This window comes from Clytia hemisphaerica, unplaced genomic scaffold (assembly GCF_902728285.1).
Source record: "Clytia hemisphaerica strain Z4C2 unplaced genomic scaffold, Clytia hemisphaerica genome assembly, whole genome shotgun sequence".
NCBI classification, from domain to species: domain Eukaryota; kingdom Metazoa; phylum Cnidaria; class Hydrozoa; order Leptothecata; family Clytiidae; genus Clytia; species Clytia hemisphaerica.
This window is the reverse complement of record NW_027103836.1, coordinates 1,458,182-1,485,938: the sequence shown is the minus strand read 5'-3', so window position 1 is coordinate 1,485,938 and position 27,757 is coordinate 1,458,182. Positions and strand designations below refer to the sequence as shown.

The 27,757-nt window shown below is 36.1% G+C and overlaps 1 protein-coding gene across 2 annotated transcripts; it reads right to left on the bottom strand.

The window, feature by feature from the left end:
* Positions 1-1,793: 1,793 nt before the first annotated feature.
* On the bottom strand, positions 1,794-27,492 carry LOC136807179 (ATP-binding cassette sub-family A member 2-like). 2 transcript variants are annotated; one of them, XM_067063762.1, is made up of 40 exons: positions 27,168-27,492; positions 26,607-26,700; positions 26,052-26,169; positions 25,719-25,858; positions 25,201-25,322; positions 24,625-24,981; positions 24,109-24,210; positions 23,943-24,005; positions 23,154-23,385; positions 22,519-22,640; positions 21,145-22,061; positions 20,416-20,638; positions 18,981-19,319; positions 18,013-18,324; positions 14,365-14,606; positions 14,086-14,166; positions 13,615-13,811; positions 13,314-13,475; positions 12,965-13,182; positions 12,486-12,528; positions 12,027-12,297; positions 10,674-11,537; positions 10,414-10,519; positions 9,610-9,721; positions 9,418-9,478; positions 9,070-9,244; positions 8,668-8,783; positions 8,355-8,502; positions 7,962-8,085; positions 7,595-7,727; positions 7,290-7,410; positions 7,112-7,183; positions 6,482-6,588; positions 5,677-5,818; positions 5,399-5,533; positions 5,156-5,262; positions 4,517-4,715; positions 4,049-4,189; positions 2,952-3,257; positions 1,794-2,054 (listed from the first exon to the last, which is right to left on the bottom strand). In XM_067063762.1, exons 1-40 carry the CDS (start codon positions 27,234-27,236, stop codon positions 2,031-2,033), a joined length of 7,617 nt encoding a protein of 2,538 aa, XP_066919863.1. In that variant the 5' UTR covers positions 27,237-27,492; the 3' UTR covers positions 1,794-2,030. The 2 variants fall into 2 exon arrangements, with proteins under 2 accessions (XP_066919863.1, XP_066919864.1); XM_067063763.1 differs by having other exon boundaries at positions 12,027-12,294.
* Positions 27,493-27,757: the final 265 nt, after the last annotated feature.

The following is a 27,757-nucleotide window of genomic DNA, read 5'->3' as shown; positions in this document are numbered from 1 at the left end:
TTATGCTTGAATTCTTCTTTCCGCCATATGTCAAATCTGAATAATCCAGTTCATTCCCTAAATTTATTACTGGGTGAACATCACAGTTCAGTATTCTCAGAAATTTAAACAGCCTGGGTATCGTACAGGGAGGGGCTTTCAGAGGATACCGGATTCCGTAATTCTATAAACCCCACCTCCCCTATTTCCGTTAAACCCCCTGAACAGAAAATAAAATTCCAACATAAAAGTTACTTTGAAATTTAGGATTCCGTCGTAAAATCCCGACCGATTTTTACTAAATTCCGCTAAATAGACATTTTCGTAAATTTACGTTACCAACATCACTTGCCTCGTTTTGAAATTATTGCCATGGTGATTAACTGCCAGCGGATCTTAAAACTACTTCCTATTTATAAAAAATCATTTAATGTCTCAAGAGACATAACCACCATGGTAATTGTTTGAATACGAGGCAAGTGATGTTTGTGACGTAACTTATGAAAACGTCTATTCCGCTCTCAAACATGCCGTAATAACGTAATTTCCGAAATTCCATCCAAACTTTCGTCGAACTCCGCCACACCGTATAAACACACCTCAGACAGAGGGTTTGGCATATTTTATCACACTCTTTTATCAGAGCATTTAATGGTGCACAATTCCCCTCGAATAGAGGCGCCTGGATGTACATTTATCTGACATTTATTTGCCAAGTGAATCGTATGACTAAGTTTGGGATCGAGCTTCCAGCATAGAAGTGAAGATCTAAAGGAAGACCACTAGTAACGACCAGTATATTTAATTGTTTTACACAAAATAAACTCTTCTTTTTCATATTAATGAATCTAAACACTTGAAAAGCATAATTAAAAATTCTAGCAAAAAAAGTTACAAGCTTTAGTTTTTTCCTACATCTTTGTTTTTGGTTGTTTAAATGAATGGCAAAAATAATTAAAAGGTATATACCTGCCCAATATAAATTAAAATCCTTAAAATTTGAAAACTAAACAAAAAGAGAACTACATGTGCGAACTACCTACATACCAGTTCTGGAAACACCCCTGTATCATTTCGAAAGTACAAACGACTCGATTAGTCATGGGATACGGGGATAATTGAATTGCTAAAGGCTAGTTATGGTAATAAACCTGAAGCGAACTAACTCTAGGTAAAAAAAAAAAAATTCAACATTTGCTAACACAAGGCGGCAAAAATCTGACATTCATTTTTTCATTTGTTCTTTGGGAACATTTATAATTTGTAAATAAAAACATCAAATAAATAATATGAAATACCTTTAAAAATCGAAAGTTCGAAACACAACTTTAACAATAAACACTTCTTCTGAAAGTGATTTATTCATTGATTAATTTCTTACACTCGGGTGCCTAATAGCCGGGAGGGGATTGGAATAAGCGGGGGGTTGGAAAAAATCAAAATCTTAATAGGCGGGGGGGGGGGTTGGAATAAAAATGTCCTGGGTGGAAATTTTTTGAAAAGGAGGCTAATACAGCAGAATTAGGACAAAAAAGGGAACTTTCAAAAACATTTTCTCAAAAATTAATAAGCGGGGGGGGGGGGGGGGGGGGGGGGGGGGGGGGGGTGGGGGTGGGGTTGGAATAACAATGTCCTGGGTGGAAAAAATTAATTAGCGGGGGGGCGGCTATTAGGTACCCGAGAGTAATTGATCCGAAAAAATTATCTTATATGTAAGAAACTCGTTGACATTAAGTGTCGAAATTTTTTCCGGCGATTTTATTTACTGACGTATTTTTTACTGATAATGTAGTCAATGAAGAAGCAGTCGTTTTGGTTGAAATAAAATCTCGAAAAATGAGATAAAATGAATCAAATGCAACACAATATTAAATTGGTAAAACAAAACATAAAATAATTTAACAAAATTATATTCGTGAAAGTAATAAATTAAATAAAAAAAATCTATTAATCGTTAAAAATGTATAATATTTAGTATTTTTAGTTTTAAAAAGAAAAAAAATATATATGTCAAAACAAAAGAATTGAAACAGAAGATCAGGCTCAGCCAATCAAACATCCATCGTCAATCGTAACTAAAAATGGAAAGAAGGGTGAAATATTAAAAAAAATCATACTTGCCCGGTAAGGCTGTCCTCGGCAAACTGATAAGATTATAAGATAGCTATAAAAGTGATTTTGTACTGGATATTAACCAGTACAATCCAGACCCCTCCCACTGGAAACATTTGTCAAAATATCGTCCCCGGCGAGAAAAATCAATTTTGTCCCCACTAGAAAACCCTAGTCCCATGTTTCTAAGTTTTTTTAGAAAATAGCTAGTTCAAACTTTAAAGGATTATATCTCCAGATCTAGAAGGAGCTAGAAGCTCGTTTATAGTCCGTTGGATAGCTTAGATTCTCCTCTTTCTTTGGGCGCCTTCGGCCGCAGAGGGACCTGACTGAAGGTGCGTGAAGGTCCTTAGTGGTGAAACTTCAAATCAATTCGCTAGAGGACAGAATAAAGTAAAACAGGGCCAAACTTGGAGGTTCTTGGATCACTCGTTGACCAATTTTTGTATTATTTGACTTTTTGGCTTAAAATCTCGCTGGAAAGACTCACTTTTGAATTTTTTTTGCTTGACCATGAAGCACTATCCAATTCCTACGAGTTGGACCAAAAAAAACGATTTCTAACTCAAACTGGGCATTACAGGAGGACTTTACCCTCCTTCCATGTCCGATGTACTGAACATTGGCACTTCAATTAAATGGCTAACACCAAGAAGGCTCTCAGTTGCTTGACCAATCCCCATCTCAATGGAATCCGTAAATGAGGATGATGAGAATAATTCAAAACTGAAAATATGACATTTTTGCTTAATTTGAAAAAATTTGTCCATATTCATCCAATAGTTTTCCCAACAGGAGTTGAATGACAACAACAGGGTGCTATAAAATAAAGCAAGTAACAAGTCTCATTCTACACTTACGCTATCCCCATCTACAATCGAGAACGGGTCAATCTCATCTAACATGACTTCGTCTTCATTTAATCCGATTTCTCCTGGTAACTCCCCGTTTTCACCACCCGATGTTCCCCGATTTGGCGGGAATGTTGAAAGTTGTGTTAGCCGAGATTTGACTTTTTTCTTTTTATTGGAAATTTCACCCTTCGTCTTTTGATATCGGCTCCGTAACTTTTTGAATCGTTTTTCCTTCTTCTTGGTGGAGGACATGAAGGGGAGGTCGTTTTCTAATTTCGTTTCTCGTTGATTCCGAGCAAAGTTTACAAAAACCTAAGAAAAACAATATTTTGTAACGTAATATGTAACAATTGAACATTAGAGCGGTACTAACTACACAGCTGGCACACAACGTTGTTTTAACGTTCATCTAATGCTCACAACGTCCATATAACGTTAGATGAGCGTTACAGCGTTACAACGTCGTGTACGAGCTGACTAAGGAGCTCAATTTACCTACTTCGCCAGCCCAATATTGCATCAGTGAAATGCTTATAAATAGACGATATCGGCTTCACATAAAAACTCAGATTTGACCCCCGAGAATTCCCCACAACGCTTTGTGCGGAAAAAATTTCACAGTGAACTTTTTTCCGCGCAAAGCATTGTGGGGAATTCTCGGGGGTCAAATCTGAGTTTTCACGTTAAACCGATATCGTCTATTGGAAAAATAGTTAAATTGGAATCGAACAGTTGTAAACTTTGTCTTAAAACGTAGACTAACCCGATGAGAGATTTGAGCGAATTCAGGACCGGCGATGGTAAACGTATATGAAGTAATACATCATTCAAAGTTTCACAACTTTTCCTTTCAGACAGAAAAGGAGTCCTTGTTTTTTCTTTTATAAGCATAACGTTTATAAGCATATGTAGGCTCAGTTTTGGGTACCTAAACAATGGCTCTATTGTTTGAGAACAATAGAATGGTAAGCATAATGCGAGCCTGATATAGGGGCAGACACTTGCTTATAAGAAAAATATGTATGTCACGAAGAGAAATTATCTGAGATTGGGTGAGATGAAAAAACTTTATTCAAAAAGTATAAAGAACAAATATAACTTACATTATCTAATGAAGTTTGACTAACAGAATAATCTTCTATAATGTACTTTTCGCTACCATTTTCCAATGTCGAGAAGATTTGCGATAAATTTCGATTACTACTGGATGGGATTTGAAATTGAACGACGTTGTGATGGCATTCCTAAAAAACACAAAGGATGAGCATTTAGGATGTGAATAGAATTTAAAGAAAACGTGAAAACAGTTCAACCATAATCTGTGTGTTTCGGTGTGTTTACATTATCTAGGTTTGCGCTGGTTTGTGGCAAAATGAAAACTAAACCCAATATCCCAATATTAGGATGGTCTCTTCTAAGGCTCTGTGGTTAGTGTGCCTTTCTATGGCTAAAAGTAAAAACTTCAAGTCAGGAAAACAAAAGGTAACGGAAAACTTGTTACGAAAATGCTGAAACCATGGCCAATCACAATCAACAGATATCACGAGCGGAAAATAAAATAGTCTGATTACCTTCATGATACAATTTTCGAAAGTTTCTTCCATGAAATTTTTGATGGGTTCCATATTGGGTAAAGATCCTTTGATTCTAATGACCACTATATAACCATCACCAAAACGATCTTTTAAATGTTGTGTGCTTCCTAAACATTTGAATTTCCCATTCACCATGATGGCAAGACGCGTACAAAGTGCTTCACATTCTTCCATACTATTGAATGAATGAATGAATGAATGAATGAATTAGAAAAACAGAGGGAAAACTTGACCAAAGCTGAGACAGTGTGGATTCAATATAAGCAAAAACTTGTTTTAGGATTCCGTCCTAGAGTCTTACACGTTGTTTTTTTAAGAAACATACTTTTAAGAAACATGAGGCTCAGAATGCCTAAAGCTAAAAAGGTTAAAAACTAAGAAACATCTAAGAAACATTCTGAGGCTGAGAATAAGAAAATAAAATTTTTTAATTCGGTTCTTTTTAAGAACCTTCCAATCAAGGCAAAGCTCCAACATGTAAGAAACATTTAAGGCTCAAAAGACCGATTTCTTAAGAAACATTGAAGCTGCTTGGTAAAACTAATTTCTAAAAAAAAAACGTGTATCAGGGAGAAAACCTGATTCTATGGGGAATTGAAAATCAATTTTTGTTACCTATGTGAAGTCAAAACAACAGATTTTGTTCCCTCTTTGACAATACTGAGAATGACATTCCATAAAAATCGTCGAGCTCCAGGATCCATACCTGTCGTTGGTTCATCCTAAGAAAAAACAATCAATAAGTCACATTACTAAAATATATGTATGAGTCAGATTTAAAACTGAACTCAGGTTGAGGAGCTCATTTACAAAGTAAAAGAATATCAGACATAATAAAAAAATTGATGAATTTCTTACCATGAAAATAACAGATGGATTTCCCAGCAAAGCGATAGCAGCTGAAAGTTTTCTTTTGTTGCCACCGCTGTACGTTTTGGATGGTTTGTTGGCATATCGAGTTAACGCCATCTTTTTTATCAACCAGTTTGCAATCTGTATATAAATTGAGATGAGTGAAACAAGATAAATATTAATTTCAAAATTAACGGGAAAAGTGATAAACTTATATAAAATAAGAGAACAATTTTCATAACTTGAAACTTTAGAAGGTCTAAGTTCTAGAATGGTGGACGTACCCTTGAAATTTCGTGTTCAGGGATTCCTTTTAAACGAGCATAAAAATAAAGATGTTCTTTGGCCGTCAAATGATCAAACAAAGCATCGAATTGCGGACAATATCCAATCTTCTGGTGAACTGATAACGGGTTGTGGGAAATACTAAAAAGGGAGGAAAGATGTTAGAATCTCAAAGTTTGTTTGAAGGATAAGACAAATCATGCAAAGGTAGCAACTCGGCGGGTCGACAAGGCTGCACGCCTCCCCGATTATGTATTGATTACCAAAGTAAAACAGAGGGAATACGTACAGCCCCATAACCTTATTTCTACGTCGCTTATACATCGGTAATTCATGATATGCACCATTGCAATGTCTTCCACAGACCCAACAGCTGATTGGTTGCAAGTGACGTATATACTGACTGATGTTACGTCACTTACAGTCAATCAGTTATTGGGACATTGCAATGGTATGTATCATGAATACACTAGTTTCGGTCACTGACCTTTATACATCCCTGGATCAAGCTACTCAATGCCGGTCAAGCAAAATATTATGATCGGAGTTTTTTTGAAATTGGTACCCGCGGAGAGAACGCTGGATCTAGTTTCGCTTGTACACTAGTGATGTAGCGTCGTTTGTCGGTAGGCAAAGTTTCAAACATTACAATGGCTTCTTTACGGGTACCAACTTTCAAAAAACTTCGATCAAAGATGGCGGATATAGCTTGGTCCAGGGGTATATAAAGGTCAGTGGTTTCGGTAGATCAATATCAAAGTTTATTCCATGTTGAAGCCTGTATGAACGACAGAAAACAAGCACCTTTTATTTTCGACGTAAGCATCGCCAGCGGTAGGTCGGATATCGCCCGTCAACATTTTGAAAGTTGTCGTCTTCCCTGCACCATTCACACCGAGTAAGCCAAAACACTAAAAAGAAGAGAGAAGCGAGTAAGCCAAAACACTAAAAAGAGGAAAGAACCGAGTAAGCCAAAACACTAAAAAGAAGAAAGAACCGAGTAAGGCAAAACACTACAACGAAGAAAGAACCGAGTAGGGCAAAACACTAAAACGAAGAAAGAACACCCCGAGTTAGACCAAGCACTGAGATTAAGAAAGAATCGAGCGAGACAAAAAATTAAAACAAAGTAATGAAGAAATAGACGCATAAAGCAAAACACAAAAATGTTTCGAAAGTGACAAAATACTTGAAGATATTTAGCGTCTAAACTTTTTGTAATTCTTTGCTTTGATAATCTATCTGGTTTCTATTTTCTATAATGAAAATCTACTTTTTGTAATTTGGAAGATAGGAAAATAAAACCCAGTAATGCAAAACACTAAAATGAAGTAACGAAGAAATATTCGTTTGTAGCAAAACACACAAATGAGTCGGAATAAGTAACAAAACTTTATGCATGTTTATAGTTAGAAAATGGAAATGTAGCCTCACCTCTCCACGAGTGATACCGACACATAAGCGATCAACGGCTAAATGTTTCCCAGTCTTTCGTGAATTGTAAATCTGTTGACAAAAAGAAAAGTAAGTAAAGAAAAATGACTTTCAATTTTCTAGTCTATTACAAATTATAAATAGAAAGGTATTTCAAAGTTCCATTGCTCAAACGTACCTTGGTCAAGTTTTCGATTCTCATGACGTCATCATCTGCACCGCCACTGAGTACTCTTTCACGTTCGTTTGAAACATCAATATCTTCATTTTGTGATGCACTGTCCATTATGATCACCGTCCTGGAAAGTCAAGAATTAAAATTTATTAATTAAAAAAGCCCCACCCTGATGAAAATGTGAACACCGAAAAATTCATAATGAACCAAAATGTACCTGTTCGAAACAAATAAGAGGCTGAAGATCACGTTTCATAACTTCAGAAGATGTCATCATTCTCACTTTAACAAAGAAATATTCAACAAACCTTTTACTGCGAGTCGAGAAATGTTCAATGAGTAGAGTGATGATGAAAAAAATGAATCCTTCTGTCACCATGTAAACCAAACTTCTAGTTACCAGTTCCCATTCAAACGGTGATCGAATCTTGTCGAATTTTCCTGAAGAAAAGATAGTTTAACTTGAATCTCCCAAAAGGTTCCAGGAAGGTCAGGGAGTTATATACGTTTAACAGTAATTCACTTGCAAAATTGATTTGGGGAAAATTGACCTCAGAACTAAAAAGATGCCTGAAGCCTTTGAGGACTGATGAAATAAAAATACTCCTGTTAACCGAAAAGTTCTGAACAGACAAATGGCAGTCAAAATAGATCAGATTCGAAGTAGATCTTTACCTGTTTGCAAGTAAACTTGATTCAATAATTCAGTATACGCAAGATCCATTAATCCACGTCCAAGACAATAGTTTGGAAATAGAAGGGAGATGCGCTTCACAATTTCAAAAGCCAGTTTTAGTTGCTGGAAATGAAAAAAAGATTAGTATTGAATTGAGTTCTTTCTGAAATAATGAATAATGGCAATGAACCTAGAAAAGAGATTTCAAATAAAAAACGAACGAACGAACGAACGAACGAACGAACGAACGAACGAACGAACGAACGAACGAACGAACGAAACGAACGAACGAACGAACGAACGAACGAACGAACGAACGAACGAACGAACGAACGAACGAACGAACGAACGAACGAACGAACGAACAAACGAACGAACGAGAAGATACTTACAGGATCAGAAGGGAAGAGTTGTAGAATGGACACGGTGACAGTGCAAGTGATTCCAAGGAACAGATTCAAAAGAATTAAGACAACAAACGCGGTACTGGCTTCACGAAATAAGAACGACGCTGGGTACATCATTGGTGTGATCGACCAACTGGAACGAAAAAGAAAGAGAATTTGAATTTGAATTTAGGTATGAAAGAATTTACGCTAATTAGTGTAGGGTGGAAAAGTTTTTGAATTGAAAAATTTTATTTTGATAGAAGCAATCTTCTAGGGTATAATTTTGTTGTTATATCCAAAAAGGCTGAGGACTTACCCGTAACATATGAACAGAGCACATACGGCAGGGAAATTCGTGGCGGACGAATAAGCGGGCACGGCGAACGCGTGAAAGATAAACATACAAGCCATGGCTGGAATCATGAAATTCAACTGAAAAAAAGAGAAAAATGAAGAAAAGCATATTGTGGATAATTTTCCGATGCAGCACCCTGTTTCAACACAACCGCATGCCGCAATCTTTTGTTGTCTTGACAGGTCGTTTGTTTCCATCCAACCCTAGCTTCAGCGTGGCGGGAAGAAAACAATCAACATCAACTTCAAGTTACTTGGTAACTGATTGACTTTAAAGCTGGATTAAAAATTTATTGGAACTGATATGACGTGCCTTAGGAAGAGTTCGATCATATCAAAAAATAAGTATATCAGACAAACTTACAAAATCCCAAATATAGTTAGAAAGCCAATACAGCACAGGACTTAATCCACTGACAAACTGGATATGTTTAGCTTTGGTGGTTCTCTCCATGACCAGAAAAACCACAAAACTTGCTGGTACAAAAGACATTGCGATGATCACGAAAATAGCGATCACTGCGTCGGTGCCTTGACGTCTGAAAGATAAAAAGTGTTAACAAATTTTAATCCTTTTGACATGGTAAAAACTTTTCAGGTCACAAAATCTTTTATATGATTTGGTCCTTTAATAGTATATGAGTGTGGAAAGAAAAAAGCCCATATATAGCTTTGATTGATCTGATTTTAAAATGATTAAAAAACTACTTACATTGAATCCATGTTCAAGACATTCTTTGTCAGATTCAGTGGATGGCTCGATCCAGTGATACCTATGATTTAACAACAAATGGATCTCATTTTTCAAGAATCATTTGGTATGAGATAGATAAAAAAATATATGGAATAATCTTCAGCAATCCTAAGAATCGTTAAGTTATCGTTTCAGAACATGGTCACATACCATAGGCTGCAGGATTTCCTTTCTCGGGCGGTACCATCGCCCTTAAGAGGGCGTTATCCATGGCGTTGATGAAGGCTGGCATCGCATGGTAGCCTTTGTTACTAAACCAGACCTGAGGAAATACACAATGGAAAATTGAAAGTATTTGAAGAGTTGCTTTGTAAAAATAGATAGAAATTACTTCCAGATAAAAGTTCTAATATACTGTATCTGGAAAAAGATATTACGTTATCTATTCAAGACACAATTGAATCAGTTCGTTGGCAAAGTTAAATTTTAACGGGGAGAAATTAATTTAGCTAAATTAGTATATGTAATCACATGATAACGAGTGCAATTCGAGTATAACTGCATGAGTGATTTTTTTGTTATTAATTTTCCGAGTCCGAAAGGACGAGTGCAATTTTCGAATTGTACGAGTTATTATGTGTTTACGAGCTAATCGCACAATGGATTTCACTGCTTTTTCCCAGTTAGGAAAGTAAATTAAAGAAATTACACTGACGTTTTATATTTTTCTCTTCTCTCTGTGTCTTTCTTTTATTGTTGTTTATAGACTTTCTTTCTCACGAAATGAATTTCGAATGCAATTAAAAAGTTCATGTAAAAAAAATGTAAGAACAAAAACATTAAAATCAATTTTGTAAACATTGGCGCTGCATCGAAGAGTGTGATTAACGATTAATTGCTCTCTACAGGATGCAATTAACGATTAATTGCTCTCTTTGAGGGCGCGCCAAATAAGAAAAAATAACGCATCGTGCAATTACAGGAAGAAACAACCAGAGTGCGATCAAATATTACCCTTGCAGTTTCTTTGGCGTAGAGTTTTTGGATGTCAGAAAATTTTGATTGAGTGACACTTTCAGGGACGACATCTTGTTCGTCACCAAATGTCAATGCTCCGTATCTGAAAAAAAAAGAAACATTCATTGAAGTGTCTTAAGGCCGGTCTCCACTTCTTTGACAAGTAAAAAGATACAGTTGACAAAAGTTGATAAAAGTTACAATTCACCCCCTTACTTTAAGATAATTTGAAAACGCAAAGTTTAATATTCACAAACCTTTTCCGCCTATACTTCATATTGGTCTGCAGCAAATAAGTCCAAAAATCACGATTTTCAATATTGTGTAATGTGTCCCTCGTGACAGTATTAAAAGTTTCAGGGTTTCCTTCAATTCCTTCGTCACATTTGTATTGATAATTCTTTGTACAATTACAAGTCAATGAAATATTGAAATTTTGTTCCGATTTTGAAATTGGTTCTGGAAGCTCCATATTAAACTTACGACCGACTTGTTGATAACAAAATGGGTCAAACAGTTCTTTCAAATTCTCTCGTAAATAACGATACGTAAAATCTTCTCTCAGAGTAGAGTTCGGATTCTTAAAAACACAATCTGCACTTATTCCCGAAGGTAGATATAAACTTTCCTCCATTTTACGTGAGATGTTACTTGAAGGATTACTGTTGCTGAAAGGGATATGGTAAGGAGGTGGATGGAACATTGTTGGAGAGAGAACCAGCTTTGGGTAAGTGTTGGCTTTCGGTTGAGATAAAGCAACTGTCATTGCAATGGAGATGAAAATTCCAGGAAGGAAAATATGCGTTAAAAGAGATTTGATATTCCGTTTTGTGTGATGAAAACGTTTTAAAATGAGAGCGTAAAATTGTTGCCACCGTTCGATATTACGATTGATTTTAGATGAGGTACCGACGTGATACGACCACGATTCACTACCGATCGTTTGAATTTTCGATGTTCCCGAAGGAATACGTTTATGACTAGACACCTTTTTGACGTGCTCCGGAGAATTGATGTCACCCCGGGTTAACGCGAATGTCAAATCACTGGATAAAGTACGCCGATGTCCGCAATAAGTTCCTGACGGTGTCCGGCGGTGAGCACAAGCAGCTTTCGGTTTCCTGAAATGTGGGAGATCATGAAATGTGGGAGATCATGTATAGTGAGAAACTTTAACAGGACTGTAGCTCAAAAAATCAAGAGATTTGCAGAAATTTCAAAAGAAACATAGATATCTTTATCTTAAATCAAAGAAATAAACATCTCTTTTGTCTAAGGTATATATCAATCTTCCTTTTCCTATGAAGTTTCTCGGGAACTTTGTTAATATAGTAGGGGACCAAGCCTTAGGTCCCGTGACATATTTTCTACGACCTAGCCATTTTTAGTCTATTCGAAAGAATAGTATATTACAAGATATTTTAGAGAGGGAAGATGCGGATTAGGCCCAGGAAAACTTTTTATGACAAAAATAGTGACGCCATAGGCAAAACTGCAAGGGAAAAAAGGGGTAGAGAAATAGCAGATTTTCAAAAGTCAAAATAAACGAAAATAATTGGTACCATCTAAAAGAGCATGAAATTCTGAGCAAAAACATAGGGAATACTTACAAGTCGAGATCAGTCGAAAACGCTCTCCTATGGGATGGTTTCTTCACAGGTGTTGTTTGGATCAAGCGGGCCGTCGGAGATTCAAACAAAGGGGAGGACCGTTCTTCCTCATCAGTGGAAACCATCCTACTCGGCGGATCACGTGTAGAAACCGTTCTGATTGAAGGAGATCGTATGGACATAGGGATTTCACTTGAAGTTGTAGAGATTGTTGAAGGACTTGTTGGAGGGATGGTTTCAATGTTCACATTCGTTGTCAGCTCGTTGCCTGGTATAAGGATAACAATAGTTTATGGCATTTAGCTTAGAAAAAATGGATACCTATAAGTTAGAAATTTAAGTGGTTGGTTTAAAATTTTGATCGGAACACAAAATAGATTGTCAACCATTAATTTATTCTAATCTTGTTTAAAAAAGGTTAAAGTGTAGATAGAGTGTTACAGAAATATCTCTTAGTACCTTCTTCGCCAGCCATTGTAGCTTCTGTGACTTTCAAAAAGACCTGAAATGGAAAAAAATAATCTAATGAGAGGTTCAGGTTAAAACCTTTCATAATATTTGTCAAAAAATGTGAAATTCTTCACCCTTTTTCTTAAAAAAACCAATTGCCAAAACTTCAAAGGGTATAAACGCTTGAAAGTTGCACAAGGATTTTTTAGTTGGAAATTTATTGGTTTAACTCTTTCTGAAAACATTCAGTTCATATCCTTCTGAAGTCAAGTGGTCAGGAGTTATGACTTAAAGTACGCGGTGTGGTAAAATAAGCTTTACGGAAGGAGTATACAAGTGAGTTGGGTCTTAGGGTAAACTTGAAGACGAATTAAGCACACAAAAGTATAAAAAATGCAGGGTTTTCGATAATTTTATATAAAGCGAGATCAAAGATTGTATTTATTATAGAAATTGGAATCGAAATCTAAAGCTTCTGTCCTAATTACCTCTTCAAGCGTCGTGTCTTGTAGTCCAAAGCTCTTGATACCAAGCTCCTCTTTTCTTTCTTCTAGACTAGCAAACAAGTCTTTCAAAACATCTTTCTTTCCTTTGCCTTTATCGGGGAGGATATAAGAGACTTCATATCTGGTTTCACAAATCATTTGAGTGTTTGAAGCATAAGCTTTGATGAATTTTGTGATGCTGTTGGCTGCTACTCTTGATTCTAAAAAATTAAAATGATAATGAGTAAGACGAATTGTTACCAAATTTAAGAAAAGTTAATTCCCATGATACAAAACAGAACAAAATCGTGCGAGATCAGGCTAAAACGTAGGAAGAGACAGGACTACATACCAGGCTCTTTGACGAGCGTTAAATGATATCCATCACCAAATTTGGTTTTCAAGAAAAGTGAAGAACCAACACATCTTAATTTTCCATGTGAAATGATGGCAATTCGATCTCCAAGGATATCTGCTTCGTCCATGAAATGAGTTGAAAGTAAAATCGTTCGACCTGAGAACATAAAAATCAAGTTTATAACTTACGCTAAACTGACAAAGTAAGTTTTGTTAAACTTGCGCGTAAGAAGGTAATTGTTAATGCGAGAAACTCATTGATGAAATGACGTGCAAAGAAAAACTCGTGGACCTACCATCTTTGTATTTTTCGAGCAGCTCCCAAATAGCACGTCGCGCGTACGGATCGACACCTGCAGTTGGTTCATCAAGAATAACGGTTCGCGAGCCACCCACAAAGGCGATGGCGACCGAAAGCTTCCGCTTCATACCGCCTGATAATGTATCCACGAAACTGTTACTCTTTTCAGGGAGCTCGATGTCTTCTAACATCCTGCGAATAAATAAATCATCAATAAAACATCAATAAAAATAATCAAGTTTAATTATGATAGGTTTTTAATTAAAGTCAGTATCCAAAGATAACGGTTCGCTTTTCAATATAATAAACCAAAACCTTGTAAAACGTAATTTGACCTTTTGCCTTGTTCAAGTTTATGCTACAAATTTACGATTTATGATTGGAAACTATTAAAAATGAAAATAACATAATGCCAAAAGCTACTATAGCTCCTTGATGGAAATTTGGGTTAACCTATTTGAGGTACCTTGCAATTTCGAATTCGACTTGTTTCTCTGACATCCCTTTCAACCTTGCATAAAACCAAAGTGTTTCTTCAACTGTTAACCTAAATAAAAAAAGTCACATTAGTACAAAAAACAAAAAACAGTGTTTTAACAGTAGCACAACCTCAGCTACCTAATTTACTTTGAAATTGAAATGCAACAATTTTTAGAAACAACGACAGCTTAGGAAACTTTTTTGCTACCAATAAATCGATCTTGTTAAACACCATAACCACAGATAAGTTATAAAGTTTACTTACTTTCCGTAGAGTACATTATGTTGAGGACACAACCCGAGGCTTTTGCGAACAGAATCCATATCTGTATGTATATCTTTACCATAAATATAAGCCGTCCCGGACGTCGACGGGAAAAGGCCGGTCAGAAGGGACATGGTCGTCGTTTTACCGGCTCCGTTGTGACCGAGAAATGAAGTGATTTGATTCTCGTATAAGTTTAAGGAGAGATGGTCGACGGCCGGCTGTGAGCCTTTCTTGTAGATCTGAAGGAGAGACAAGATAAAAGTGACTACCTGGAATCTGAAACTATGGTTATGTATTCAGTAACAGCCGCCTACAATCTTTAAACATTTTCCTGGATTTATCGTTCTTTAGCAGAACCATAGCGCGCGAAGGGGAATCTGTTTTCACCTTCCTTGACATTCCTTGAACTTATAAATACCGGTTACCCACTAGATTGAAAGCTTTTTAATCCTAGTCAATCCTAGGAAATACTGAGTCGTATTGTTTTCATACCAATCAAACAACAAACTAAATTTGGCTTAACATAAGAAATCTTAAGTCTAAAGCCCTTTGAAAGGACATAAAAATCCACAAATTTGGCTCTATGACAGGGTTTTAAAGACTTTGATTGGTAAAAAATTTTCTGCTCAAAGAAATAATATGCTACGAGTTATTTAATTCTTAGCATATTGATTTCCTAGAATTTCACTGACAACGTCAAAATAAATGTTTAAAAGAACTAACTATATAAGAACAGCAGAGCTTCGAGGGTCAAATTGTTAAGAACAAGTTAAGAACATTTTAAGAACATGTTAAGAACATTTTTAGGCTTAAAAGTCAAGTTAAGAACATTTGAAGGCTTCAAAAATTGTGGATGTTCTTATCAAAAAAAAGTGTATGTGTATATACTAGAATTCTAACATTATGTTTTTTTTGAAGTCTTTAATGATTTTTTATGACAAAATTTTCAAGAAAAACTACATTTATAGATAAGCAACAAAATCAAAAAACATCAATAACTTTGGTGAACTGTAGAAACCTGCATCTCATCTTTAGTGTAATATGTTTATCTAAAAACTTCTATACCATCATCAAATTACAATTCAGAGACAAATTACTTCATGTTGTTGTTGTGTCAAATGACAACAAATCTTTTTCGTATAATATCGACTACTTTCTATTTCATAGATTTTATAGAGTTGGACGTATGGGTTCACGAAGGCTTTATCGGAACAACAACAATATCACAACAACAATATACCAACAACATGGAACACACAATGGAAGAAGGTAACACCTCAGAAAATAATAATCAAAGAGTTGGGGATGATGAAGCAATCATCACTGTTAGAAAAGAAAGAAGTCGCATTAACTGTTGTTGGGGTTGGTTCATTGGCTTGATACTGCTTGGTATAAACATCGGATATCTTCCGATTTTTTTAAATGACGATTCTATTGAAAGTGAAAGTAACGCCCATAATAAAACAAGCATTTCAAACACATCCTTCATCATTTCGAATTCGACAAACAACACAACGAACTGGGAACTTGGATGGGGAGGGCTAATATTTATATTATTAGCTAATTTAGCTGCTTGCATACCTTTAATGGCCTGTATTTGTATAATAGGTTATAATTCATGTAGTCGTATTTTTCGAAATCGTAAAATTCAATACGTCACACGAATTATAACGCCTTGTATACGCCGAAAAACTTTACCAGATATCATAAATCAACTCTACAGTTGTGTTGTAGATACAGTGGACCATCAGAAAGTTGAGCAACATGCAAAAACAAAATTTTATGAACCATTAGAAAAGGCTTGCAATCGGGTTTTCTCGGATAATATCGAATTGGTACTGGCTGGTAGTGTTGCTGAGAAATTCAGTTTACCGTATTACCCCGGTTATCGTAGATTTCGTCATGGAAACATATCAGACTTTGATTTTATGTTGAGCCCAAAAAATAAATCAGCCAGTTTTGAGCAGACGACAGGTGCCAATTATCGAGTTGTAAGCGATGACCCAAATGAACGTCAAGGTTTCGTTTATCTTTTTGAGAATGATGAAAAGCTTTCTGCAACAGCGGTTAAAAAGACTATAGAAAACATTGTTTTTAACATTCCAAACGACACTTTTGAGATCACAACAAGGCTACGCGATCTCTCTGTGTATATCTCTTTCTTTTCATCGGAAATGAAGTTAGATAATTATGATAGCGGTTGTACCAGCATAACAGTCAAAAACAACGGTCCAGCGATTGCAATATTCTTCAGATATCTACATTCGTACCATTTTTACTATGACATCACATTTTCAATACATTGCACTGATTGGCCAAGCCAGATTTCGAATTGGGAACACCGACATAAAAAATGGCCGGGAAATGGTGACGTTGAGAGAATTATGAATCATGGATGTCATCTAGTGCCCAAATCTCCAGAAAACGGTGACGAATATGAATGGAGACTTTCATTTTCAAAGAACGAGGTGGAACTTTCAAACTTGGTACCACCTGTAGCTCGAATGTGTTATCTAGCCATCAAATCCATTCGACAGAATGACCTGATGTTTGCCAAGGTACCAAGCTATCTGCTGAAATCGATTCTTTTCTACACGCTGGAAAACACAAATCCGAATCAATGGATATCGAGAGAGGATGAAAACATCTTAACATGTTTCCACTTGTTACTTGATAACATCATTACAGCGTTTGAGAACAAGTCATGTCCACATTTCTGGATACCAGAGATCAATTTACTGGATGAAGAAGCTATCGAGACATATCAAAACAAAAGTGTGGTAGTTTTTGGTTGTAAATCTAATTATGTAGAGCAAGTGTTGGGATCGTTGAGACGTATCAAGGAACAACCAGAGTTTTATATCCAATCTTTCCCGACATCCTTCTTGAAACGATTTCCACGTATGAACCAAAGTCAAACAGATTGTACTAATGATATTGAACTTTCTCAACTGATTTAATTTATACCAATTTCTACTTCACGGCACACTGACCGACTTACACGGACAGGGAACATCCACAATTTGCGCAAAGAAAGTGAAAAAATAATTGAAATAATGATTTTTTTTGCGCTCAATGAACATGGCACTTACAGTCAACATATCATTTGCTCCATTAAGCTGATTTCCGTTAATAACAATAATAATCCCTATTTCGCCGATAATCCACAGAGTTTATATTTTAAGTATCGCTTTTCTTTGATATGATTTGTCAATGGTTACGAATTTTATATGGAGTTTAGTTTTAGTACTTATTATATCCGATTATTTCCTTTTTATAGGCCATGTTCAGCTATCGGCTTTATATTTTGTTATAAGTTTCGACAATTTTGACTGATTTAGAAAAAGAGATGCTAAATATCTTACTAAATAAGATGATTTCCAACATTTGAAGAAAATATATTTTTCTAACTTAATATTCCGAAAAGCAAAAACTTTTAAGAATATTTATCTTCAGAAGCTTCATAGCTTTTTAATACTCAAAAAAGGCCGTCCAGAACCTTGATATTGAAATTCTTTAATTTAACATTTCAACTGGTTGAAATTCACCCGTCTTTGAAAGAATCGTAAGGTAAATTTGAAGCAAACTACCGAGATTTTTTGGGCGGCCTTTCTGGACAAGTCCTACCGAGAAATTAAAACATACCTTGAGTAGATTCTCGATGGCTACGCCCAACTTCAAATGCGTTGGTTCAGTTTCAACCGCCAGCAAGGCTGCTGTGTTTTGTTCCGAATTTCCCGCCATTTTATACGATTTCTTAAAACAATCCATTTCACAGTCTAAACTAGCCTGCGGACCAAACCAATAAGACAATTGAAAAGGGAAATACCATGGTCTCGGTATCCCATACGTCCCTGGGTGAATGGACTCGATGTACCAAACGAGAATAGCGTAAATAAAAGTATCAGCTAATAACATTGTGAACACTTTTCCCATGTTGAAATCGTCGCCTTCGATCTAAGTAAAAGCAAGAATAAAATTGTTTTTCAAATTTAAAACCCTTTGATTATTTTCTTCATTCCTTGTGCACATTTCAAACGCTCCTGCCTAAGGGCAGGGTAAAATGCTAATCTTCGAATTAAGTCGTTGAGAACATTACCTCACTTTTTACAGTTATTTTTTCTGATAAATAATTTTCTAATTTTTCTTTATTTTTGGCACGCGCCGTAAGCGCTCGCTTCGATGTACCTAATTTTATTTGTTATTTGATTGGTAGTTTATCACGTGACTTTTGCGACTTATTTCTCATTTATAACGGCCTCGTGTTTAGAAGGTCGCTCTCTTACTTCAGTATTTTATAGAAGATAAGGTGCATCATGAAAATAATTGAAGATATTGTTTGTTTAACTATCCTGATTTTCCTGAAAGGAAGTAACATAAATTTCCGTTTTTACACGTTGGAAACAAGGAAAATATACTCTGGCCACAAATCACTATCATAGCAACGTCCCAATGCATCGTAATCGTATGTTACAGTGTTTTATTATTTTCCAAAAATAACCCCTAATTTTCACCAAAGTAAATTCTCGTTAAATTCTTACTTAAATTTTCTCCAGGACTTTCGCTGACCTCAGCTTTTTAGATAAAGTAATACAGGATGTAACAAATCTTACCGGACTCATCGAGAGGTTACTCCATTGCAATCCCACGCCATTCTGTTCAAACAAAGCAAAATATCTAGCCCCTAATCCAAAAGCCGTCGTCGAAAACAGGCTAGCCACTGTCTTGAAGTTTGAGCTAACATCAATATGGTTGCTGCCTCCTTCTTGTATTGAGATAAAGATGTAAGGCATGTAGGTCACAAAATAAATGATTCCTCCGCATGCTGCCGCTAACTTTGCTTTTGAGAAGAAAATGCTGATTAAAAAGCAGAACATTATGGTTGCTATGGCAGCCAGTGTTAAGAAGACGAAGATGATGTAACTATTGCTGTTCGGTAAAATATGACCAGTCTGAAATGTAACAAAAACTTAGATTAGCCCGAGTTCATGAATTACGTATTGCTTCAGAAACGAAAGTCTGACTGCCTGAAAATGTTTATATGAAAAACTAGGATGCTAGAGGCCCCCAGCGGACCCTCAATTCACGCAATCACGCAATTTTTTTTTGAAATTCACGCATTCACGCAAATTTTCCTCGAGTTTCACGCAATAACCTGATTCTTCAGGAAATCGGAAATTTTTGGGAAAAATCGGGGAAACATTGGAAAATCGGGAAAACTGCACATGATCGGTGGAAAAAAAGGAGAATTCACGTATTCACGCACAAAATAGCCAAGATTCACGCATTCACACAATCAAAAAGTGAACTTTTACGTTCACGCAAATTTTTTCAATTCACGCATTCACGCATTTTTTTTCCAATTTTCACTCATTCACGCAACCGAAAATGCCCATTCACGCATTCACGCATACCACTGGGGGGCATGCTAGGAACAGCTTGTGAAAAACCAGTCTAAGAAATTTATTCTCCGCTGAAACGAGTATCTTATCCCTGGTGAAGAAACAAAAAACCTCGAAGAATTGACTACGGTAGTCAAAAAAATAATATTTCTACCCTCTCAAAAATTTTGTTGGTTTTTTATGATTCTGATAGCACTCATGGAAGGCACCAACGTCTATCAGTGAAATAAATGGCTCTGGGTACCAGCACTGACCTTTATATATCCCTGGACCAAGCAATATCCGCCATCTTTGATTGGAGTTTTTTTGGAGTTGGTACCCAAAAAGAAGCCATTGCAATGTTAAAAATTAACGTCTAACGTCGCTACATCATCAAAAGAATTTGAGGAAAAGTAGACCTAGTGCTCTTTTTACAACGCTATCGAGTAGTGCCGCCATTAGGGTACCACTTTCCAAAAAACTCCGATCAAAGATTTTGCTTGGTTGGAATTGAGAAATTGGTCCAGGGTATATAAAGGTCAGTGGGTACGAGATTGCTACCATCTACTTCAAAATTCTTTTGTCCTCTCTGAGCTTGATTAACGGGGTAAGGACAAGAGGCTATTTGTGAAATAACAGGAGCCAGCCAGAAATTACACCAACTCACCTTGAGGACAATGGTCAGTAAAATAACAATGGTCAACATTCCAACGATACTGGTAATAAACCAAGCAGCCCAATGAACTGTATTACTTAAACCCATCATTTTCATTACTTCTTTCAAACGTTGTTCTTTCTCATAGACGATACTTTGAACCAAAATGGCCACCGAATAAATGAAGGAAATGACCACACACAATGGCATGATATATTGAATGACAAACATGAAGCTAAAAAAAAAACAGTTAAAAAATCAGATCACTTTAAATTTGAGAATCCCCATGTTTTGGTTTGATTCGTACATAACTTTATTATAAAGAACATCAAGGAGATATTTAAGTAGATATTTAACTTAGCTACCCAGAAAATCTGTGACTATAAAAACAGTTTTTCGATATTTTTAAATGTAGTTCACGGCGAGCCGTTTCAGATTAAAAATATGGAATTGACGGAGGCTTGAGCTTGGATATTGTGTCAAAACACCTATCAGCCCTTAGCGGCATGGTAGAATTTTGAGGGGACAGTTGATGAATTTACGAAGAAAATCTTTTCTAGACGTACATCATTTTTATTACCAGCCTCCTCGAAAGCTGACCACGCCGTTAAGGGTTTATAGTTGTATTTTTCTGACGTCTTAGAGCACATCTCTCCTCCTAAAACGCTCCTTTCCTTTCATGTCAAAAAAGCATTCATAAAAACTTGAACAGTAGAATCATAGAAATGCTCAACAACTTACTTGTCGGATAAGTAACATGGATAGGGAATTTCTTGGATATAAAGTCCCGGTTGTGAAACATTTCGTCCTGTCATCAATTCAATCATTGCTCGTTCTAACGAATCTTGCATCCACGCGAACCCAAAATAATAATATTTTGCATTCCCGGCTAAGGGCCCTGGAACCCAGTATCTACTGCGAACACTAGCTGTTGAAAACATGATTCTTGAGTCCATTCGAATACGGTAATGTAAGTGCTTTGGAAGTTTTCCGTTTTTCTGAACGTTATCAAAAAGGATTGCGGATAGCAACGGTTGTTGTCCTTTACTGTTTCTCGTACGATTTTGAATATAACGATTTAACATTGTCTCGTTGGGGAAACCGTAAAATAAATCTAATTTCATCGGCTTCAAGACTGCCTGCCAACCTTCAGCCATATAATCAATTTTATCAAGTTCAGTTAAAAGTTGGATATCTTTATGCGTGATTTCTGTTGATTTGTTGTTCGGCTTAGCGATCATCATTTCAATGCCTTTCTTCAAATGTTCTCGTACTGTTTCAACCTGGAGCCATTCAGTCGCGTTTGTTCGTCTCAGGTAATCGATGACGTCATCTTTTGTCACGTTATTGAAAGTGTCTGTTACGCCAGCTTTCCTTTGTTGCTGAAGACGCGCTATTTCTTTAAAAATTGAGCCATTGTATTGATGAATAAGTTCTTGTAGATTTTTAGGGAGTGTTTCGTATAATGGACTGCCTTCTGTGACGTCACTCAGATGCGGATCAAACATGAAGGGAAAATCGTTGATGGATTTCAACAAACGTTTCAACCAAATTTGAGTTTGATTTTTAGTGAGAAACACATCCAATTTTGTAGACAATTCAAGCCATTTCTTTGCGAGTTCTTTTGTGTCCTCCATGACTTTCAAAAAATGACCAGACTAAAAGATAATGTTAATGATTAAATCGTTGTAAATATCTATTTTTAATAGACAACTTTTCTAAAAAAGATGGGTATTGAAAAGTCTCCTAATCAACTGTGGATGTTCCCGTAGCCTTCGCTCATACTATAATTATTTTACAGGCTAGTTAATAAGCAAAGCAGATACGAAAAACAAAACGAGAATTAATTTTAGAAGCAAAGGCGATATTTGTGCAGGGAAATTCAGCCTCGAATCCAGTTAGACTGTGTACCCAAATAAAATACACCATGAAGTACCCCTTCCCTTAAGTCAACTTCAATACGATGATTTCTTTCAATATTTTTCAGGTAAAATTCTGATATTGGCGATTGCCATTTTTTCGATCGTCAGTGTTGCTCTTATATCGAACCAATGCAAGGCAGAAAGTAACAGCTGCCTAAACAAGAGGTATTGCAGAGTGATGATATGTTTTTACCTTTCTAACAACCTGGTCAGCCTCTGTTCCATTCGGAGCATACAACACCATAGGGTCATGTGTTAACATATACATCATAAATTCAAGGGCGTAGCGAGATTCCCCACGGCCATCCAATAAACCTAAAGTAAACAAGTCACATCAATTTAGTTATTTACACCTCGAATGTTTTGTTGATAATCAGATACAACCGAGACTTATCCACCATTATTGATCCCGGGCTTTTTAGAAAAGTGGTATCACTACTGAATGTGGATTTAATGTAGTTTTTCGTTTAATTTTTTTTTTTCACTTACATTCAGTTATGAAATTTTATAAATATGATGCACTAATTTTGAACTGATATTTTGACTCGATCTTTTTCAGGCTATCTATGATGGTTCGTGGAAGAAGTAGTTGGAACGGAAAACCTCCAGCTTGTGTGAAATAACGCCATTAGAGTTTTGAAACTAAAATTAAACTACAAGCATCCCTCTCATTTGATTTGTTAAAGGGAACATGATCATTTGCTATTTATTCAATTTTGGTGATGAAAAAATTGGATAAAAGAAATTATTTTGTTCTTCGAGTTTGGTTCGCATCGCTTATGACATAAAATTGTCTCAGTGTGATGCGCAGCGCAGTTTGAAACTAACCTGGTACGATATCGTCATTGCTTCTTTCCTTCTTCTTGTGTTCCCAACCAGTGTATTGTGTACCACATATCACTGGAGAAAGTGTTTTCCAAATTTCGTTGGCGTTTTGGGTGAGTTGTGATGGGCGGGAGGTGTTCGAGGAGTGAGATATCTCCGTCAGATTCAGGTTCAAATCCTTGGCAAGGGTCACCAGTTTACCAAATGCATCTTCCAAATTACTCAACTTCAACAGCTACAAATAGTAAGGGTAGATGATGAAAAGCGGTAAAAGTTTACTACCCTCAAGCTTTTATAGACAGTTCGCAATTCTTGATATGCGTAAGTCAAGATGACGTCATTTTTTTAACGGAAGCACTCGAAAAAAGCCGGATTTTGACCTCCGTGTTTCTATTTTTAGTAACAGAGAGAGATCAAATCCCGGATTTTTTAGGTTGTTTCCGCTAGAAAAATGACTTACACATATCAAGAATGTGAATAATTTTTAATGAGAAAACGAGGCTGAAGATTTAAGAACACTGAAGGCTCAAACAAATCAAATTTGCACCCTTTAGTCATATTACAATAAGAACATTTAAGCCTGAAAATTTCAAAAAAATAAAACAACCCAGCCTCAGCCGAAATTTACTGGTCCTTATAAAAGAAGCATGTATTGGTAAAAGTACTTTAACGTAAAAAAAACTAGTCTACTTAGAAATCGGGTGTCATATTTTACTTTAGACCAACCAGTACGTTGTTTGGGGAATAAATAATTCTTGTGTAAAACTTTATGCAAAAATACATGAAACTCACATCGTCTCGGATAACTTTTGCTTTCTTTTCGTACATCTCCATAGAAGGACCGTCTGTGTGAAACTAGAAAGAAGAAAATCGAACAAATTTCAAAAAAGTTATTTAGTAGGCGTATATTTCTATGACTTTGACGTGTTCGAAACTAAGGTAAAAGTAAACACATTACCTGTGTAAGAACGGCAGTCCAATTGATGGCTCGTTGAAGTTCCCGAGCTAAACTTGCATCTTGAGCATTCGTCAAATTACAAAGAAATTCTTGTAGTTGGTCCTGAAAGGAAATACAAGACAAAATATAAATGTTACTTAAACTTCCCATCAACCTTTTTTTTGCTGATTAATCGTAACGGCAAAATAAACTAAGACCATGTTCAGATGTTACGGTTCCGTTCCGTTCCGAAACGAAACGGTTCCGAAACAAGTGTGAACGTCAAAATTCGAAACGTCCAAAAAGAAGACGTTACAAAACAAAACAGATAGAAACGGTTTCACTCCAATTTTTTCATCGGAACGGAACTGCTCCGTTTTCTTGCTCCGAAACGTTCCGAAACCAATATGAACACACTCGATCCGTAACGAAAATTATACCGGAGCGAAACGGAACATTAACGTGTTTCTTGTATCTTGCATAGGTGAGTGACACCAGCTGTAAGACATTGGACATCGTCAGTACTAATGATTTTACCTTTTGAGTTTCCGAGTTTTGTGCGTTTGGTAGAATGATCAGCCGATTAAAGACCTCTTGGTCACATGACATAAATCTGATTTCTGATTGGTTTAGAAAAACATCTTTGAAAGCTCCTTCTAGCAAATTAAGTCTGGGTATCTCGTTGGGTGAAAGCCCAGGGACCCTTGAAACTGACGCCAAGAAGCCGAGCCATGCCGGTCCGAAAAGCAACGAAGTCGGGTCGAACATGGTCTGTAAAATAGTGCTTTGTTGAAGACGTCTGAGATTGGAAAAAGTTGGAGCTTTTTGAGATACGATTTGTTGAAGATATTGTTGTACAAAGCCGTCGTTCCTCTCCAGTAATATTGATGAAATCTAAACAAAGGATACAAATCTAGAGAAAGGTCTTAGATTTACGAAGATCTTGTCAATTCGGAAGATTTGAAAGCATACCAGCCTGCTCTTTTCCAGGGTACACAAATAAGTTCGAGTTATAGAGGTCTAGAGCGATTCTAGAGAGATTCAATTTACGAGTCCTCTGTACTTCCATCTAACGGTCGAAATAATATTCAAAAGACTAGACTTAATTCTTACCTCAGAGCCATTGAAGGTTGCGTTCATAAATGCATCAGCCATTTGTGAAGTCATGGAAAGATTTCTTTCGAGGTACTCAACAAAATCTGAATCTTTTTTCAATAAATCAGAAAACTTGGTATCTGAAAAAATAGATTGATTGAATATTGAAAATATTCTTTTTAGTTCGAATTAACGAAATATGTAGCGAGAAAATGATGGGATAGAAAGTCGATATCTTATCTTAATCCTGTAGGACTTTTAGACACTCTTTCGATTGTTTTCACGGGCTTCTCGGCCAGCCGGCCCGGCTATTATGAATCAACCGGAACATTAGGAGTAGAGTAGAGAATGTGGTACAAGGAATACCTGGTTTATGGCGCAGACGTCTTAGAATACTTATCCATCGCTCCATTAAAAAGACTATTCGGCTTCGAGATTATAAACTTCGTAGATCGTAGGGGCGCAAATTTTGTGAATGAGGTCGAAAAAGTCCAAGTTTCTCAATTAAAAATTCAAACACCTTTTGTCTTAAATACCTCTTATCCTTCGAATATTTGAGAAAGCAGGATCGTTATAAAATTCGTTGTAGTCCGATTCCAATTTACGCATGTCCGTCACTGCGTTAAAAACAGGCGTATTTGTAACTTCAGCAAAATCTTTCAAAATCTTTTCGATACTAAAAAGATTATACAGAAAATAGTACAAACAGTACCGCCCATTATTCGGCTATAACGTCCTTTTTAAAGGGTGCAAATCTTGTGAAGGAAAGTAAATGAGTAAATGAGATTGAACACAAAACAAAAATACACAAAAACTTAGACCCCGGAGAAATTTTCATATACCTTGCATTTAAATTAAATATTACCAACCTTGAATTTGGGAAAGCCAGGTATCCATTCTTCTTATAAATGTTAAAAGTGTTTGGACAAAACGATTGCAACAACGGGACAATACCAGCTGATGGCATAGCCATGGGTGGCCATTTGGCTGAATTACAAAAATAATTTAAATTAAACGACTCCGTTTGTTATCAAAGATTTTTTCACTATTTTGGGTATATCTATCAGGCTTTCAAGAGTCTTTATGGTTCCGAAGAAGAATGACGCACTTTATATTATCTCATGTTTATTGGACGTACTACAGCAAAATTTGAAAAATCACAGCCTGTTTTATACGAGCTAGAAAGAAATTAGGCAGCCTCTCGGGGTCTGGAAACAATCGTAAACAGGGTAACTTTATAAACGAATGAAGACTGATGAATTAACTGTAAATGCTAAGCCATTGGTCACGTTCAAAGCCAAAGCTAAAACTCATTTTTTTTGAAGACATGAAGACTGATGAATTAACTGAAAAAAATTAAAGTTCAAATCACAGAGAAACCTTTGTACACGTTAGATAGATCAGTGAAAACAAACACAGCTTACAGTCCGGCATGATGTCAGGCGGTCGGTGCTCCCGAATGGTCACCAAGATAAGAAATAGGATCAAGGGTACCGTCAACTCAGCAACAAAGATAAACTATGGATGAAGAAGAAAAATAAAAAAACATGTTGTTGAATTCTTTACATGAGTAAATGTTTGCGTATGTGGTATCTACCGCAAATAAGTTCTGCGAAAAGGTTTCATAAAGGGTAAGTACAGTAAGTAATCTATCAAAAAAACTTTTAAACATAATACTTAGAACTTGGCTTTCGCCAGCGTGTAACTTCAATTAAAAGCCAATCCAGCAAGTGTTTTTATAAGAAAAAACTATATAAGAACATAAGGCTTCGATGGCGAAAATGTTAAGAACAAGTTAAGAACATTTTAAGTTTTCTCAGGAAAATGGGTAAAAATGGTCACAAAATTGTGAAAATAAGAACATTTTAAGAAACACTTTCAGACTTGAAACCCAAAAAATTAAGAACATCTCAAGGCTTCAAATATTTTAGATGTTCTTATAAAAAAACGAACGTGTATTTGATAAGTGATAATTTCCTACTTACAGGTTTTCGTTTTTTCAGGGTGTAATTTTTCCAGAGAAGAAGGTATAATTGATTTGCAAAAGCCATCATTCAACAAAGTCCAAACTGCTTGGGCGGAGAAGGGTGGTTAGTTGGGGCGGTATACTCTCTGAGAAAGTGTTGTTGGTAAATCAGGCAAAAAAGCTGTTTTGAATATGTTTGACTTCCAAAACCTTTTCATTGCAGTACCACGTGTAATTGTGAAACTTCAAAAAACCATTTTGACTTTCAATATAGTATAGTATAAATCAACCAGGTTAAGCCAAGTTTCTGTCTGAGTAGAGTATTAGTATTTAATGCTTTTCCTAAAAGAAGATACAACAACATTAGCTGAAAAACAGTAGATCAAATATAAAAAAATCAAAAATATTAGGAGTTTCACACATCTTTATCCTTAAAAAGAGAAATTCATAAAATAAAGAGTAGAATAGCATATTCATCTCAATATTCTCGTCCCATACAACATAATAATATGAATAGATTCAAGTAGCAATCATAACTAATTTAGCTAATGACCCCATTAATTAACCACATGCTTCATAATTAGTGTGACTGGTGTAAGGTAATTCTCT

What these genes read in the sequence shown, in the direction of transcription:
- LOC136807179 (XM_067063762.1), bottom strand. Translation starts at nt 27,236, where the DNA reads ATGATGGCTTTTGCAAATCAATTATACCTTCTTCTCTGGAAAAATTAC. An exon ending in CCCTGAAAAAACGAAAACCT is followed by an intron (nt 26,701 to 27,167) that starts GTAAGTAGGAAA and finishes CTTCATCCATAG; the next exon opens with TTTATCTTTGTTGCTGAGTT. An exon ending in CTGGCTTTCCCAAATTCAAG is followed by an intron (nt 25,859 to 26,051) that starts GTTGGTAATATT and finishes TAATCTTTTTAG; the next exon opens with TATCGAAAAGATTTTGAAAG.